At 36.3% G+C, this 15,695-nt stretch overlaps 1 protein-coding gene across 9 annotated transcripts in view; it reads left to right on the top strand.

The window, feature by feature from the left end:
• Positions 1-15,695, top strand: part of Ccdc122 (coiled-coil domain containing 122) — a 54,720-nt gene that overhangs the window by 13,945 nt on the left and 25,080 nt on the right. For 8 of the 9 annotated variants that reach the window (XM_052732695.1, XM_052732700.1, XM_052732699.1 and 5 more), the window contains 2 exons: positions 12,213-12,611; positions 13,393-13,509. In XM_052732695.1, the coding sequence (XP_052588655.1) occupies positions 12,213-12,611; positions 13,393-13,509 (516 nt within the window). Of the gene's footprint in view, positions 1-5,809; positions 5,898-12,212; positions 12,612-13,392; positions 13,510-15,695 lie in introns of all 9 variants that reach the window. The other variant, XM_052732702.1, reaches the window with a different exon arrangement.

Raw genomic sequence — 15,695 nt, 5'->3', positions numbered from 1 at the left:
TAGCTACAATGTCATTATAGCTATAATGTAAGTTTATAAAACCCAACTCATCACATAGAATCATTTAAAATTCATCCTATGGCATTCTCCCATAAAACCATAAATTGAAGTAAATTAGTAAAACCATGTAAGCCAGTAAAGCTATGGTGTCTGAGTGACTAGCTGTTAGTGAACACCTTAAGTAGACTCCTCTAAGTTCTTTCCTCTTCATAATGTTCTCTCATCATTCTGCAAGGAGCATAGGGACCATCTTCGTCTTGTATGAAACATAATGGAACAGAATTATACTCTGTGAATATGACTAGAGAAAGGCAACGGTGTTTGTAAAGGTGTTATTACAAAGGCCGGGGAAACGAAAAGAACAGGCTTCAGAGCTGAACTGTCCTGCTTGCATGGCTAGGTTTGCATATTTAGCTCTATGACTGAATTTGCTAGCGCCTCTTCTGCCTCCTTTGTAAAATGGAGAGAATAATGAGATATGATTGTAAGGGTTTTGTGAATATCAGTGTCCACTTGTAATTGTATATCAGTGTCATTGGCAGGGCCACAGTGGACAGTAGGACTTGATTTGACATTTATTTAAGTATTAATGTATTCACAGATACATCATGGTAATAATTGTGTTGATATACTATAGATGGTTTATATATACTGACATTATGTTAGTCCCTCCTAAAATATATTTGCAAAATAGAATATAATACAAAGCAATGTCTTAGATTTCTATAAAGAATTTTTATGACTTCATAAAACTTCAGACAATAATTTATTTATGCTGAGAGCCTATTTTTGAATAAAAAATTTACAAAACTTTATATTTACTCTTGCATTGTTCATCACCTATGGGGGAGGGAGACAAAAAAAATCAAACAAGTAATTTAATCCACATGGCATCATCAATATTAGAAACATGAACTTCGTACAGATTTAACACAAGAAAGACTTTTCACTAAAGAAGTGATCTTTCAAAGTCAAGATTTAATGGACAGCTGGAGTATTGAATACTGGGGACAAGGTTCAGAGTGAGAGGTAAGGAGGCTAATATTCCAGAGAGTTCACAGAGGCCTGCCATAACATTGGCATGTCCACCACACTGGAAGTACTTCGCAATGGCATAGCATAGAGAAGCCTTGAGAAATGATGGAAGCTTTATACAGTGATAAGAGACTTGTATTTTATTCTGAAGTTGATGAGGTCCAAATAGCTTTTAAAGCAAAGATTCAATAAAAAAAAAAACTATGTTAAAGAAAGAGAATTCTAGGTCCATAAAAAGTACTTGTTACAACATCTACTTAGGACAAAAACTCTCAGCAAATTAGGAATAGACAAAAATTTTCTCAATCTAAAGGAAAAGAACATCTGTGTAAGAGCAACCATATGCCAGAGGCTGAAGTAATGTTTTCCTCTAGTGATCAGGAGCAAAGCAAGGAGCTTCCTTTATTTTTATTCAAATGATACCAGTAATTCAAAGCAGTGCATCATGTAAGAAGAAGAAAAAGAATATATCTAGACAGGATGAAATAAACTTAAAAAGTTATTCATGGCATAGTTACCTTTAGAAAAATCCCAAAGAATCCTGAAAAGGCTATTAATACTAATAAGGGAGTTTTTTTTTAAAGTAACAGAATGTCAAGATTAATATTTTTAAAACTGTATTCTATGTCTATTTATGGATAAGAGATGATCAGAAAATTTTAAAACAACATCATTTATTATGGTACCAAAACTGTGGAGTTAAGTAGAGATAAATTTGGCAAATGTTTAAACAAGCCAAGTATGAATGAAAAAAGTTAAAGACCTAAAAGATGGAAAGCTATACCATTTTCATGAATCATGAAAATGTTAGTTCTCCCAATTTTATACCTAGAGTAAAAGCTATCTCAAGCAAAAATACTACCTCAATTTTGTTTTGACCAGCTGATTTTAGAATTGGATAGAGAGACAGAGAACCTCCAAATGGCCAAAGCAACTTTGAACAACAATGTTGGAATTCTTATACTGCCTGGACTACTTTCCAGCACAGCAGCCAGTTTTCTAATTCTACAAATACCAACTAGATCTAAATAGTTCAGTCTATTCTGATATTACCTGATGTTAGCATCAGCCCTCACATGCACACATTCACCATTACACACATAATGATGACAGATAGACAGACAGATGCATACATACATATATACATGCATAGACTAATTAATAAAATTTAAAAGTCAAAATCCATCAGTTTTCAAAATGTAAAGGTTTGGAATTTGGCCGGGCGGTGGTGGCGCACGCCTTTAATCCCAGCACTCGGGAGGCAGAGGCAGGCGGATCTCTGTGAGTTCGAGGCCAGCCTGGTCTACAGAGCGAGATCCAGGAAAGGCGCAAAGCTTTACAGAGAAACCCTGTCTTGAAAAAACCAAAAAAAAAAAAAAAAAAGATTTGGAATTTATTGACCTTGATTGTATCTTAATAGGATGAAACAGAGGGAGAAAAGGAGAAGTGGTAGTAGCACTTCTGTATTTCTAATTTAAGGGTGGAAATAGATTAAAGAAAACATGCTAAAGCTAGTAACAAAATATAATGGTCTATTACATTACTTTAAGAAAGAAAAGAGATGGCCTAATTGGTAGAAATGTTATGTCTCCCTATACCAAGTTTGCATGCTCTTATCATTAATAACTTGATTGTAGCCAACAGAGCATCTGTTCCCTTTTCTTATATATGTGTCCATCGTTTCATAAACATTTATTGAGCTTCTACTTTGTGACAGGCACTGTCTTAAGAGGAAGGTGGTGATAAAGAAGACAGACAAGGTTCTTGTAGTCACAGTTCCTACTTTCTAATAGAGGAAGAAAACTGTAAGCTATTTAAAGGAGAGTTACAGATTGATATGTTGCAAAGGAGGTAGGATAGGGTAATATGTGAGAGTGATGGGGAGGATGTGAGTAGTTACTTCTTATTTCAGTTTAACCAAGGTTCCCCTGAGGCATATAACAACTGAATGTGAATCGTGAGGGGCAAAGGATTTTAAACAATTTTGTTTATTATTGTTGTGGGATATTTGTACACTATGTGAAGATATATTGCTGTGGTTGATTTAATAAAGAGCTGAATGGTCAATAGCTAGCAGGAGGTATAGGTGGTATTTCCAGGGAAAGAAAGGAAGAGGAGGAGGAATTGAGGGGCAGGAGACACAAGGAAATGTGGAGGAAGCAGGATGGGTGCTACATGACAGAACACAGATTAATACAAATGGGTTAATTTAAGTGATAAGAGCTAGTGGAGACAAGCCTAAGCTAAAGGCCAAGCTTTCATAATTAGTAAAAAGTCTCAGTGTTGTTATTTGGAAGCTGGCTGGTAGGACATAAAAAGCTTGTTACATATTATTATTGCATGTTTGTGTGGCATGTGAATTCGGGCACCCGCATGCTACAGTGCAAGGATGGATATCAGAGGATAACTTTGGAGTTGCCTGTCATTTTCCATCATGTTGTCAGGCTTGCAAGGCTAGCACTTCAGCTGCTGACCTGTCTTGCTGGCCTGAGGCAGAGAATTTTATGGTAGATGGATCAACAATTACAAATGTCCTTAATTAAGAAGGAACTGGGCATAATGGATAAACAGGAAGGATGCTGGGAAACAAGAGTGTAGTAAATGAGTAGGAGAGGCAGCAAATAGGGATTAGGATGAATGTATACATGGCTTTATAAGCCACTTGCAGGGATTTAATTGTGTCATTAATGTGACAGGACACCATGAGAGGTTTGAGCAGGAAAGCGCGCCATGTGCTTTATGTTTTAAAATTTTTTTTCTGCTTACACATGGTACCTAGCTGGTGAAGAGGGGCAAGAATGAAATAAGATGAGTCAGAAGTCAGGCTGTACCACCTATGATAAAGATATGTCAAAAATAAATTTGAGGTATTTATCTATTTATTATCTGTTTATTTATTTATTTATTTATTTATTTATTGGTGCTGGGGATGGACCCCAGGGCTTCATGTGTGCTATACAAATGTTCCGCCACTGAGCTACATCCTATCCATATATTCAAGATTTTATTTTGATATCCCAATCATCAAGCTTTGTTGAAAGTGGCAAATAGAATGTAGAGGCAAATTAAAAGGATTAGAAATGACTTCTCAGCTTTTGACTATCCAGTGAAAACCAGTACAGTTTTCAGACATCAATGGACCTGTGGGAAGAGTGTGTTTGGTGTGTCTCAGATATTTGCTGAATATGTATGCATAGTTGAGATGGTTCTGCCAGGAAAACACCAGAGGAGTCTTACATAGAAGGGTTTGAAGTGAGAGTTCACTTTTTATCATGCCTTTCTTCCAACCCTTCAAACTGATTTAAAGGGAGTGACAGTAGTAGACAGAAAGAAAGAAGGACGACTGGTGTCCTGCAGTTATTTAAGTGGGATTTGATGTAGAACTGGATGAACAACTAATACAGAAACAAAAAGGGCTATAGATTAGACAATGATTGTTTCTCAAGGTGGTCCTGTGGATTACGTTTGTGACTGTGCTGTGCTGATGTGTACTTCTGGTCTCTTTATCTGTATACTCACACTCTGACATATCACTGTTAGTTGACAGATCCTGTAGTTGCCTCTCTCTTTCAGAACTCAGGAAATAGCTACCCACAGTTGATTAGGGTGTGCTGTGACCTCACAGTTCTTACAAAGAATTCTGTGGTCTCCCTCCCATTTGATGCTATGATGTCTGGGCCCCTTGATTTCTAGATCAAGAACAACCTTGCATTACCACTTTACATTTGTCAGTGTTTTCCTAACACAGCATGCAGGCCAGGCCAAGCCAAACTAGGTCACATAGTATAGAGCTTTCCCCTTCGAACAAACAAACAAACAAACAAACAAATAAACAAACAAAAACCGTATAATTCAGAGAAATTCCCTTTGTTCTCAGGCTCTGAAAGGAAATGAGATCTAAAGGCTCCCATGTGTGTCTTCAGAGCACCCTCGTGGCTGTCTGTGGGTATGATGCTCTAACTCTCCTAATGCTCTCTAAGTTCTCAGGACTGTCTATGAGTCTGTGACTCCCAATAAGGCTCATTCTGAAGAACAAAGTCATGTTAGCTTTCTTTCAATGAACCTGTTTTCTTTTGTAATTTATAATAGTTATGTGTTCCCATTGTGCTGAACTCATTTCCACCCCTTGAGGCTGAGTTTGGTCATGTGACTAGCTAGCATGTTAGCCCAATTGAGTCAAGCAAAAAGCTTTAGGAAAGCTCTTACATAGTCACATGTCCACTTTTTTTTTGTGTTTTCTATCATGAGAAGAACATACCTCTGGAGCTTAATACATATAAGACAAAGCCAAAACACCCCGGCCAGCCCAGTTAAAGCCAGCCTAAATTGTCTTCCAGCCAGCCAGCACTCATTTAAGACAGCTCATTCAGTCATTCCCTTTGCCCCACTGCCCTCTACAAGTAGCTTCCTTTCCTCCCCCAGTTAGTCCACATTTCTGCTTTCTTTTTCCATGTGTTCTACTGCCTTCTCTATTTCCCATCTCTCTTCAGTTCTCTTCTTCCTCTCTCATGATCCTCTTTCTAGTTTCATTATACACACACACACACACACACACACACACACACACACACACACACACACACACATACACACACACATACACACACACTCCCCATATGAGAGAAAATTGTCTTGTCTTTCTGAGACTAGTTTATTTCACTCAATACAATGGTTTCCAGTTGCATACATTTTCCTGAAAATGTTATGATTTTATTTTCCTTTATTGCTGCATAAAATTCTGTTGTGTATAATGTACTATATTTGCTTTCTCCAGTTATCTGATGGACATCTTGGCTGGTTCCACTTCCTGACTGTTGAGATTAGTGCATCTATAAACATGAAAGCAATTTAGATTACTTCAGGTATGAACTCAAGAGTGGTGTAGCTGGGTCATAGCATAGCTCTGTTTGTAGAAATATTTCAGAAATACATACTGATTTCTACAGCGGCTGTACAAGTTGACATTCATTTTAGCAGAGAATAAAGCTTCATCTTTCCTATATCCTCCCAAGCATTTGTCTTTTGTTTTATTGGTAATAACCATTATGACCAGGATAAGATGGAATCTCAAAGAAATATTAATTTGCAGTTGGTTGATGACTAATGAGGATGAACACTTTTTCAAGTATCTATTGGCCATCTATATTTCTTGTTTTGAGAACTGTCTATTCATATCATAAGCCCATTTATTGATTTGGATTTTTGATATTTAATGTTTATAATTCTTTATGTATCCTAAGCATTAATCCTCTGTCTAATGTGGAGTTGGAAAAGATTTTCCCCCATTTTATTTGTTGATGACTCTTTCCTTTGCAGTGCAGAAGCATCTTAATTTCATGTGCTCTCATGTCAATTCTCGGAATTATTTCCTGTGTTATTAGAAACCTAGTCAGGAAAGTCCTTGTCTATGCCTGTGTCCTCCTGTGGGATGATGGGTGTGTCTGTGTCAAGGAGGGGGTGTATGGGATGTGTGTGCTCATATGTGGGAGTACATGCATGTGTGTACATGTGTATCTGGAGACCAGAAGTCCATATACGATGTCTTCGCACAGTAGTTTTCTCCTTATCTTTGGAGACAGGGTCTCTCAATAAATGCAGAGGTCTCCAAGTTGGCTAAGCTGGCTGGCTGGCCAGTTCCAGAGATTTGCTTGTCTTTGCCCCAATCCTACCCCAGGGCTGAGTTTGCACTGTAGAGTTCTTTTTTGCTCTGCTGTGTAGGCTTATTCCTGGGTATTTTTAAAGCTATTATAAATACAATTTTTCTCTTTGATATCTTTCTTGATGCATTTGTTATACAGAAAAAGCTACTAGTCTTTGTGTAGTGATTTTTTTTTTTTTTTGCCTTGCTATTTTGCTGGAAGTATTTATCATCTCTAACAGGATTCTGGTAGAATATTTAAGGTCTTTTGGGTGCATTGGATTATGTTATCTACAAATAAGGATAATCTGACTTCTGCCTGTCTAGTTTGTCTCATTTTATCCCTTCCTCTTGTCTTATTATGCATACTGCTCTCACAGAGGACCAAAGTGCAGTTCCCAGCATCCATGTCAGGTAGCTCAACTGCTTGTACTTCCAGCTCCAGGGGATCCATAACTTCTTCTGGCCTCTGTGGTTAATGTACACATGTGCAAAAATTCACACAAAAGTACATATATATCTATGCATAATTTAAAATAAACTATTTTAAAATTGAAAATAATTTTAAAGAATGGAAAGAGTAGGTACCCTTGATCAAAATTTTAGAACAAAAACTATCAGTTTTTCCTTAGTTAATGTAATGTTGATTATATGTTTATCAAATATAGTCTTTACTATGTTGATGTATGTACCTGCTACTACTAATTTCTTCAGGATTTTTTTATGAATTTTTGTCAATATTTATTAAACTTTAACAATTGACTTTTGTACATTCACTGTTGTGATCTTGTGTTTTCTTTCAAGTCTACTCATGTGCTGAGTTACTCTTCCCAGTGTACGTGTGTTGTACCAATCTTACATCCTTGGAATGGAACCAACTTGATCAACACACATGATCTTAATGTATTCTTGAATCCAGTTTGATAGAACTTTATTGAGAGTTTTTGTACCTATATTCATCAGTGATCTTGGTCTACATTCTGTTCTCAGTTCCAATCTGCTGTTGACATCATGATGATGCTGGCTTTATTGAAGGTGTTTGGTAATGTTCTTTCCCTTTTTATTTTATGGAAGAGCTTGAGGAGCCTTAAGTAATAGCTCTTAAAGGCTTGTAGAATTTGACATTGAATGCATTTAGACATGGAGTTTTCATTGTTGGAAAGTCTTTTTTTTCAATTGCTGCTTTAATCTCAGTGGTGATTATGGATCTGTTTAAGTGGTTTATATTTTGTTTAATTTTGGCAAGTCATCTATATCTAGGAATTTAACCATTTCTTCTAAATTTTCTAGTTTCTTGGAATATGAGTTTCAAACTACTCCTTAATGATAACCTGTATTTTATTTCTATATGTAGTAATTTATCTTTTTTTCATTTCTAATTTTGTTAACCTGTGTCATCTCTCATTTTCCCCATTTATTTATTTATTTGTGTGAGTGTGTGTCCCTATATTGGTGTGCTACTGTGGAGGTCTGAGGACAACTTAGGGGGTCATACTCTCATTCACTCTCTGAGGATCGAACTCGAGTTGTCAGGCTTGGAAGCAAGCGCCTTTACCTACTGGGCCATCTTGCTAGCTCACAGCATTTTCTTTTGGTTAGTTTGGCTAAGAATTTGTTAATTTGTTTATTTTTTTCAAAGAGCCGATTTTGTAAGTTTCTTTTAAACTACTTACAAAATGACTAGTTTATGCCATGATCTTTATTCTTTCCTGTCATCTGCTGCTTTTAAGTTAGATTGTTCTTGGTTTTCCAGGACATTGAGGTACATCATTAGGTTATTTATTCCAGCTATTTTAAATTGTTTCGTGTAAACATTCATTTTAAACATCCCTCTTAGAACTGCCTTAGCTGTATCCCAAAGGCTCTAGTAAGCTGTGCATTCATTTTCACTTCTGCATTAGCTACTTTTCTTTTCCTGTAATAAAACATCAGGTCCAGAGGCAACTTAGAGAAGGAAGAGTTTATTTTGGATTATAGTTCTAAAGGGAGAGCCCACAATGGCTATGAGGAATGGCAGCAGGTAAGTAGAACAGGAAGCTGAGAAATCTCATCTTCAACTATAACTAGAAGCAGAAAGTGAACTGCAAGTGGGAAGACACTTTAAGTTTCCAAGCCTGCCCTCTAGGAGGTTGTACCACCTCCCCTAGAACCTCTGAAAGGGGTACCAAGTGTGCAAATGCCCTAGCTTAGGGGGACCTTTATTATTCAAACCACCACAATTCAATTCAAGGAACTTTTCATTTCTTCTCTAGTTTCTCCAGTGACTCATTCGTCATTCCAACATGTACAGTTTAATCTCCATATATTTCTGTATTTTTTTTATTGATTTTTAGTTTTGTTTCACTATAATCTGATAAGATACAAGAACTTATTTTGATTCTTTTGCGTTTGGTAAGACTTAATTTGTGTCCTGGAATGTGGTCTATTTCAGAGAAGGTTCAGTGGCCTGCTAAGAAGAATGTGTGTTCATTTTCTCTAGGGTGGACTATTTTCTATATACCTATTAAGTCTGCTTGATTTTTGATGTAATTTGACTTTAACTGTGCTACTTTTTAGTTTGGATGAGATATATATAGGGAGATTGAAATCACTCACTCCTCCTGTAGCAGGACCTAGCTGACATTTTATGCCCATTATAGCAGCCTCAATGTTTCATGTATGCATATGTACAATTATTTGATCTTCCTTATATATTTTCCCTTTTACTAGTATGTTGTGGTCTTCTTTATTTCTGCTGGATAAATTTGGCTCAAAATCTACTTTATCGGATACTAGAATAGATATGCCAACTTGTTTTCAGTTTCTGTTTGCTGGGTAATTATCGTTTTCTGACTCTCAGCCTGTGGGTATCCTTACCAATAAAGTATTTTTCTGGAGACAACAGAAAGTTGGATCTAGTTTTTTTAAATCAGATAGCTCATGTCCTTTTACTGGTGAATTGGAGTCATTTACACTTAAGGTTATTATAGACACATGTTTACTAATTGCCATAATTTTGTTGGTTATTTTTCTGGTTGGTTGGATAATTGTTCTGTACTATCCCTCATATTAGTATCAGGGTGCTACTAGTTTATTGAATTGCATTTGATGGATTCCTTTGTTATCCATCCCTCTTCTGAAATTTATTCTTCCCTGTGTTCTCTTTATTAAGACTGTCTTCCTTTTCTTTATATAGTATCCCTTCAAATATTTTCTGGAGTAATGGGCTAGTGGTCATGATTTCCCTTGGTTTGTGCTTGTTTTGAAATATATTTCTCTCTCAGTTTGGAAAAGGCTTTGCTAGATATATTTTTACCAACTCCCATTTGCATTTACTAAATTTTAGATCTACTTACATTTTTAAAAAGACATGCCTCATATACTTATTGATCTAGCAGACAAAATAAAAATTACACAGCCCAGGATCAAGCATTCCTAGGTTCAAAGTCAGGATTCCAGAGTTTGTCTCCTTTCCTATTTAACATCTCCGAACTTCAGTTTTATCATTTGTATGATAGTGATAATAATAACTGTTGAGGGTGTTAGCAACTCATCTGTGCTTCACCTTCCTTCCATCTCCTTTACCTTTCCCCCCTATTGTATGTTGACCCTTACTTTTTTTCTGTATAAACCAACAAGTGTCATAGCAGAATCACCTGGCAGTTCTGGTTTACATTTTGAGGAGTACTCACACTGATTCTGATAGTGGCTGGACTTAACTGCATTTCTACCACCAACATGTAGGTATTCCCAGCCCTCCATCTTCTAGCTGTACTTATGATTGCCTGCTTTCTTAGCTGCAGCACTCGGGAAAGTGGACCCTGCCTCTCACCTGGGCAGGACAGTAGAACTGACCCTGTTGGCAGTATGGGAGAGCCAGCGGGCTGACCAACCCTGCAACTACCCAGGCCCAGAATCAGGGTTGTTTGTTGGCCCACCACAACATCCACCCTATTTGTGATCTGCTGGAGCATGGGGGAGGGGGGCTGGGGTCGGTCCTCTGGACCCACGGCTGCAAGATCTCCATGACAGGACAGCAACAGGATGTCCAGGTAGCATCCCAGTGAGGGCCCACGTCCATGGTGTAGCAGTGAACCAGACCAATGATTCTTTGTGATGAATGCCTGCATGTAAAAATGTATGGGTAAAGAGGTTTACTGAATGATTCACTGTGTCACACTGGAGCTTCCATAATGATATTTTTCCCTTTCTCCTTTTTTTTTTAACCTTTCTTCTCTTAAATTATATTTTGTTTTATTTGGGGCAGGGGAAGAGAGGTGGGTGGGATCAGGAGGCATGATGTGAAAGAGACAAAGAATAAATAAAAAGAAAGTTAAAAAGGAAGCAGACAACAAATGACCTCCTTTGCTTTTTGCACAGGTAGCCAGCAGCAGAAGTGTGCTTAGTTTCATGTGGGACAATTTAGTTTTCCCTTTTCAGAAAAACCAAGAGAAGTAACTCAGTGAATACATATCCCGTGTTTAAGGGGACTTAAAAGTGTGTTTCCCCTAAAAGCCACTTAACAGAGAAGTACAGCAACCTCCACACATAGGAACAAACTGACCAAAATCAGCTCCCGGCTCTCAACCATATGCATCACCTGGCAACACCAGCTTCTTCCAGGCATGTCCATGATAAATAACACTGGATTGTATGTCACTGAGGTTTTGTGCTACGGCAATTGATAACTGATACAAATAAAAATAGATTAGGAAGGGAGGAAGGAAAGTCTGATTTGGGGACATGATGAGTTTGAGGTGGAACGTGATGAATTTGAAGTGACCCGTGGTAGTTGGGTATAGAACTGAGTAGCCACACATAGTCTGTGAACCATCAGCAGAAAATAGAAAAGATGGAACTATTTATATAATTACTCAAACCATACATATAGAATGACAAGAAGAAATATGATGACTGAACACTGAGGAAGCCCTATATTTGAAGGAGTTGTTGAAACTGAGAAGTAGTAAGAAATGACTGAGGAGATCCAAAGAAAACTGGTGATATGAAAACTAGGTTTTAACAAGGATGTGTGAGTAAACAATGACTGATGCCCCAGGAAAGCAAAATAGATCCTTTATATTCATTTTACAAGTGAAGAAAGTGAGATTTGGATGGAGTAATTAAGCTTATGTGTGGTCATAGAGATTGATAAAAAGCAGTAAAATTACTGGAACCTAGTCTTTAGGTTACTTAACTCTGGGCTATATAAATTTTACCATACTGTCTTATTTGAAAGAATACTTCTGGTATCTATAAACACATTTTTAAAATGACCAATTATCTCCCTTATGCATAAGATGGTAAATTATATAACTTTAATACCTGAGAATTAGATGAGCAAGTAAGAAATATACAACTCTGAGACCCTTCTGTGATTCTAAAATAAGTGCATATTATACTATTGCATGTCTCCTATTATGAATCATTTTTCCTAAATCTTATAAATGTATTTTTTATATTGTGACTTCTTATGTGCATTATGAATTAAAATAATGACTTTCCTCTCTGCTGAATACAATGAATTAATCATTAATGATATTTATGAAATGTATTACAGATTGAACTTCATGATCTTGAAAAACAAATAGCAGCTATTGCTGCAGAAGCCAAAGAAACAGAGAAGCAAATGCACCAGCAAGATGCTGCCATGGAGAATTCCAGACTTCATTGTGGACTCTTGGAAGCTCAAATTGAGTCCTTATATTCAGAAAGTGTAAAGCTGAAATTTGATACAGAAGCAGCCCAAGAACAATTTGAGGAACAAATGATAAAATATAATGCATATTATGCAAAAATAAAAGCCTATAAAGATAGTTTAGTAGAGACAGAAAGCAAATGCTCATTTATGACTGAACTCTATGAAAAACGAGAGCTCATCAAAAACTTAAAGACAATGAAAGAAGATCTTAGGGAAGATCTCCAAAATCCACAAGGAAGATATGCAACACAAATACAGGTTTGAAGTGTTACTTATCAAACTCTTCTCTGTTGATTGTAAGTATAGATAGTAAATAATAATTAAATTAATCCAATACCTATAGTTCTACATTTAGAAACTGTTTTCACAATTTTTAAAACTTAAGTAAGTACATATAGCAATCAGATATATAAGTTAAATAACAATTTTCCAATGTGCAGAAGCTTAAAGGAGATATAGATTATCTGTGGCTGTGTGTGTGTGTGTGTGTGTGTGTGTGTGTGTGTGTGTGTGTGTGTGTGTAGTCACATATATGTGTATTTATGGTCAAAATCACAGTGAACAATTAATCCATTTACTGCAGAAAGTGTAATTCATGAAAAATGTTCACCCTCTATTCTGATAACTAGACCGAATAAATTCATATGATTAATGCTGTTATGCAAACCAGCGGAATTCATAATTGCACAGTGGGCATCTTTGTATTCCTCCTACTAATCTTTGAAAACCATAGAGGATACAGACTTAAAATATCTACCACTCCTTGCTAGAGAATGAAGAAGTACCCTTTGCACTGTTGTCAGGGAATCATCAACACAGCTACTACTTTCCTTTGTGTCTTATTTTGTTTCCAAATCCAGGTTTGCTTTGTAAATAATGGTTATTTTGTATGGCTATAGAAGTAATGTTTTAATCCTGTTTTCCAAATTTAAATTTTGATTAGGCTAGTTTTCATAAATTATGAAAGCCCTGAAAGTTTTGAATTTATTTTGACCATTGGGTTTTTGACTTGTATATTTTAAATTTTACAAATATCCAGGAAGACATTTCAAAGCTAACGAATAAAATTATGACAATAAAAGATTCAATCATTGAGAAAACATATTTCATTGAAGAAGAGAAAAAGACACATGAAAGACTAAGAAAAGAAATAGAGGTGAGTCTTAATTATTTATATTTAAATATTTCATGAGACTGTGTCTTAAACTTATGCTATATTTGTATTTCTATAACTTACTTTTGATTTTCAAAACAGCCAGAGAACAAGAAAGAACTTGACTAAACATAAGCTATTAAAATATAACAAGAGATAACACTTCTTTCAAGTCTGTGAACGTATTCAAACAAAGCAAGTAGTCACATCAAATATGGTATACACTAGGTATGACACATGCCTATAATCCTTGCACTTGGAAGGGTAGAGTTTGAACCAGCTTGGTCTACAAAGTGATAATATGCCAAAAAAAAATGATATCTGGTTTAGAATTCTCTGGAATTTGTCCAGGTCTCATTCTACCAACCACTTAGTACCTAATTAATGGCTACAAAGCAAAGGCTTAGATGGTCAAAAAGGATGACCATTCTAGATATCAGAATCTTGAAAATAGAGCAAAGAGCCGTAGAAAGCATTACTGCTGTAAACTTCTTGATTTCATATTTGAAGCTCTCAAGAGTCAAGTTTAAAAACAACGAATATCTATACAAAATGAAAATGTGGTTCTTGCCCATCAGTCCAGCATTTAGGATACTAAGGCAGATGGATTGCCATAAATTAGAGTCCAGTCCTGGTTTTAGAGTGAGACTCTGTCTCCAAACCAAAGCAAATAAATAAGGAAAATGAAAGGGAAACTAATTTCTCAATATGCCAGTGCCACCCTAGACAGTTGTCATTTGTATGAATGGAGAACAAGTATGGAAAAGAATGTGCTGTTAATGGCAAATGAAAAATAATTTTCACCTTTAACACAATAATTTGACATGATATGAAAACACCTAAATAATTTTAAGATAAAAAGCCGTTACCTTTATGTATTTTAAGAAAAAAAAAAACACCACGATTTTATCTTATAGTTCAGTAGGAATTCAAATTAGATTAAACCTTTCATTTATAATTGTGCTCTTTTACACATCAATTTTTTAAAGTGTTGTAATGTAGTCTATAAGTGCTGTCAAAGTAGAAAAATGATTAATGAGACAGAGAAAAGCTCTCACAGTCGTTCCTGTGCATGACTGACATAAACAGAATGAGCTAAACCGGGCCAGTGGGATGGTGGTGCGGCAGGTGAGTGTGCTTGCTGCCAAGACTGACAACCTGAATACCATCCCGTGAAGGAAGGACAGACAGACCGTGCTGGTGCAGCTTATCCTCTGACCTCCACACGTGGGCCATCGTGGCATGCACTCCCCCCCACACATGCATCACAGCACACAGCATTACACCATAACCACTCCCCCCCACACACAAATAAATGCGACAACATCGGTTCAACTGTATAGAGGATGCTAAGTTGAATTTCCATCTTATACTACCTATGCTTATACTCTCCTAAGAGCATTCAAGAAATGCAAGAGAAAATTTAACTCTGTATTAAATAAACATTTTTAAAGACAAAAATACCTTCACAAACTCTATGGTTAAATATTTTCACTTCCCTAACACTAGAAAGGACAGACTCAGCTCTTAGACAGATTTGTAAGACATATGAAAGAGGAGAAAAAGTCAAGGACATGTCAACAAAGCAGAAACCCAATGAGTATGTGACATAGAAATAATTAGTTAAGCGTGTGGATCTAAACAACAACAATAAATCAGCAAACAAAAAATAAAAAATCACTTTAACAATTTTCTGTATTTTCTTTTTAAACAATATTGCATTTTTATTTTTAAATTGTCCTACAAATTAGGTTTCCAGTGCGATTTGCATATGCACTTCATTGTGGTTGTTATTCTTTCCCGTCCTCTCCCGTCCCCCACCCTCTTTGTCACTGTATCCTTCATCCCCAGTGTTCCCTTTCACTTTGGGCTCTTGTCTTCCATGCCCTCTATTTAGGGCTCTTTTCTCCAGGCTCTGATTTCCTGCCTTTTACTTACATTTGCTCCAACCTGAGACACAAAATTAGCAGTTAGAGGCGAGGATCTGCATATGAGAGATAAAGTCTGGTCTTTGTCGTTTGGAGCCTGGATTACATCACTTACTATAATGTTTTCCAGTTCTTTACATTTTCACAGAAATTTCATAATTTCACTTTTCTTTTTAACTTAATAAAATTCTATTGTATGTACATACTACATTTACACTATCCATTCATATGTTCTTAGACGTCTATTTCTTTGTTATTATA

Source organism: Peromyscus californicus, unplaced genomic scaffold, assembly GCF_007827085.1.
Source record: "Peromyscus californicus insignis strain IS unplaced genomic scaffold, ASM782708v3 Scaffold_12__1_contigs__length_115047231, whole genome shotgun sequence".
Classification (NCBI taxonomy): Eukaryota; Metazoa; Chordata; class Mammalia; order Rodentia; family Cricetidae; genus Peromyscus; species Peromyscus californicus.
The sequence above is the reverse complement of the archived record's forward strand: the minus strand, read 5'-3'. Positions and strand labels throughout refer to the sequence as shown.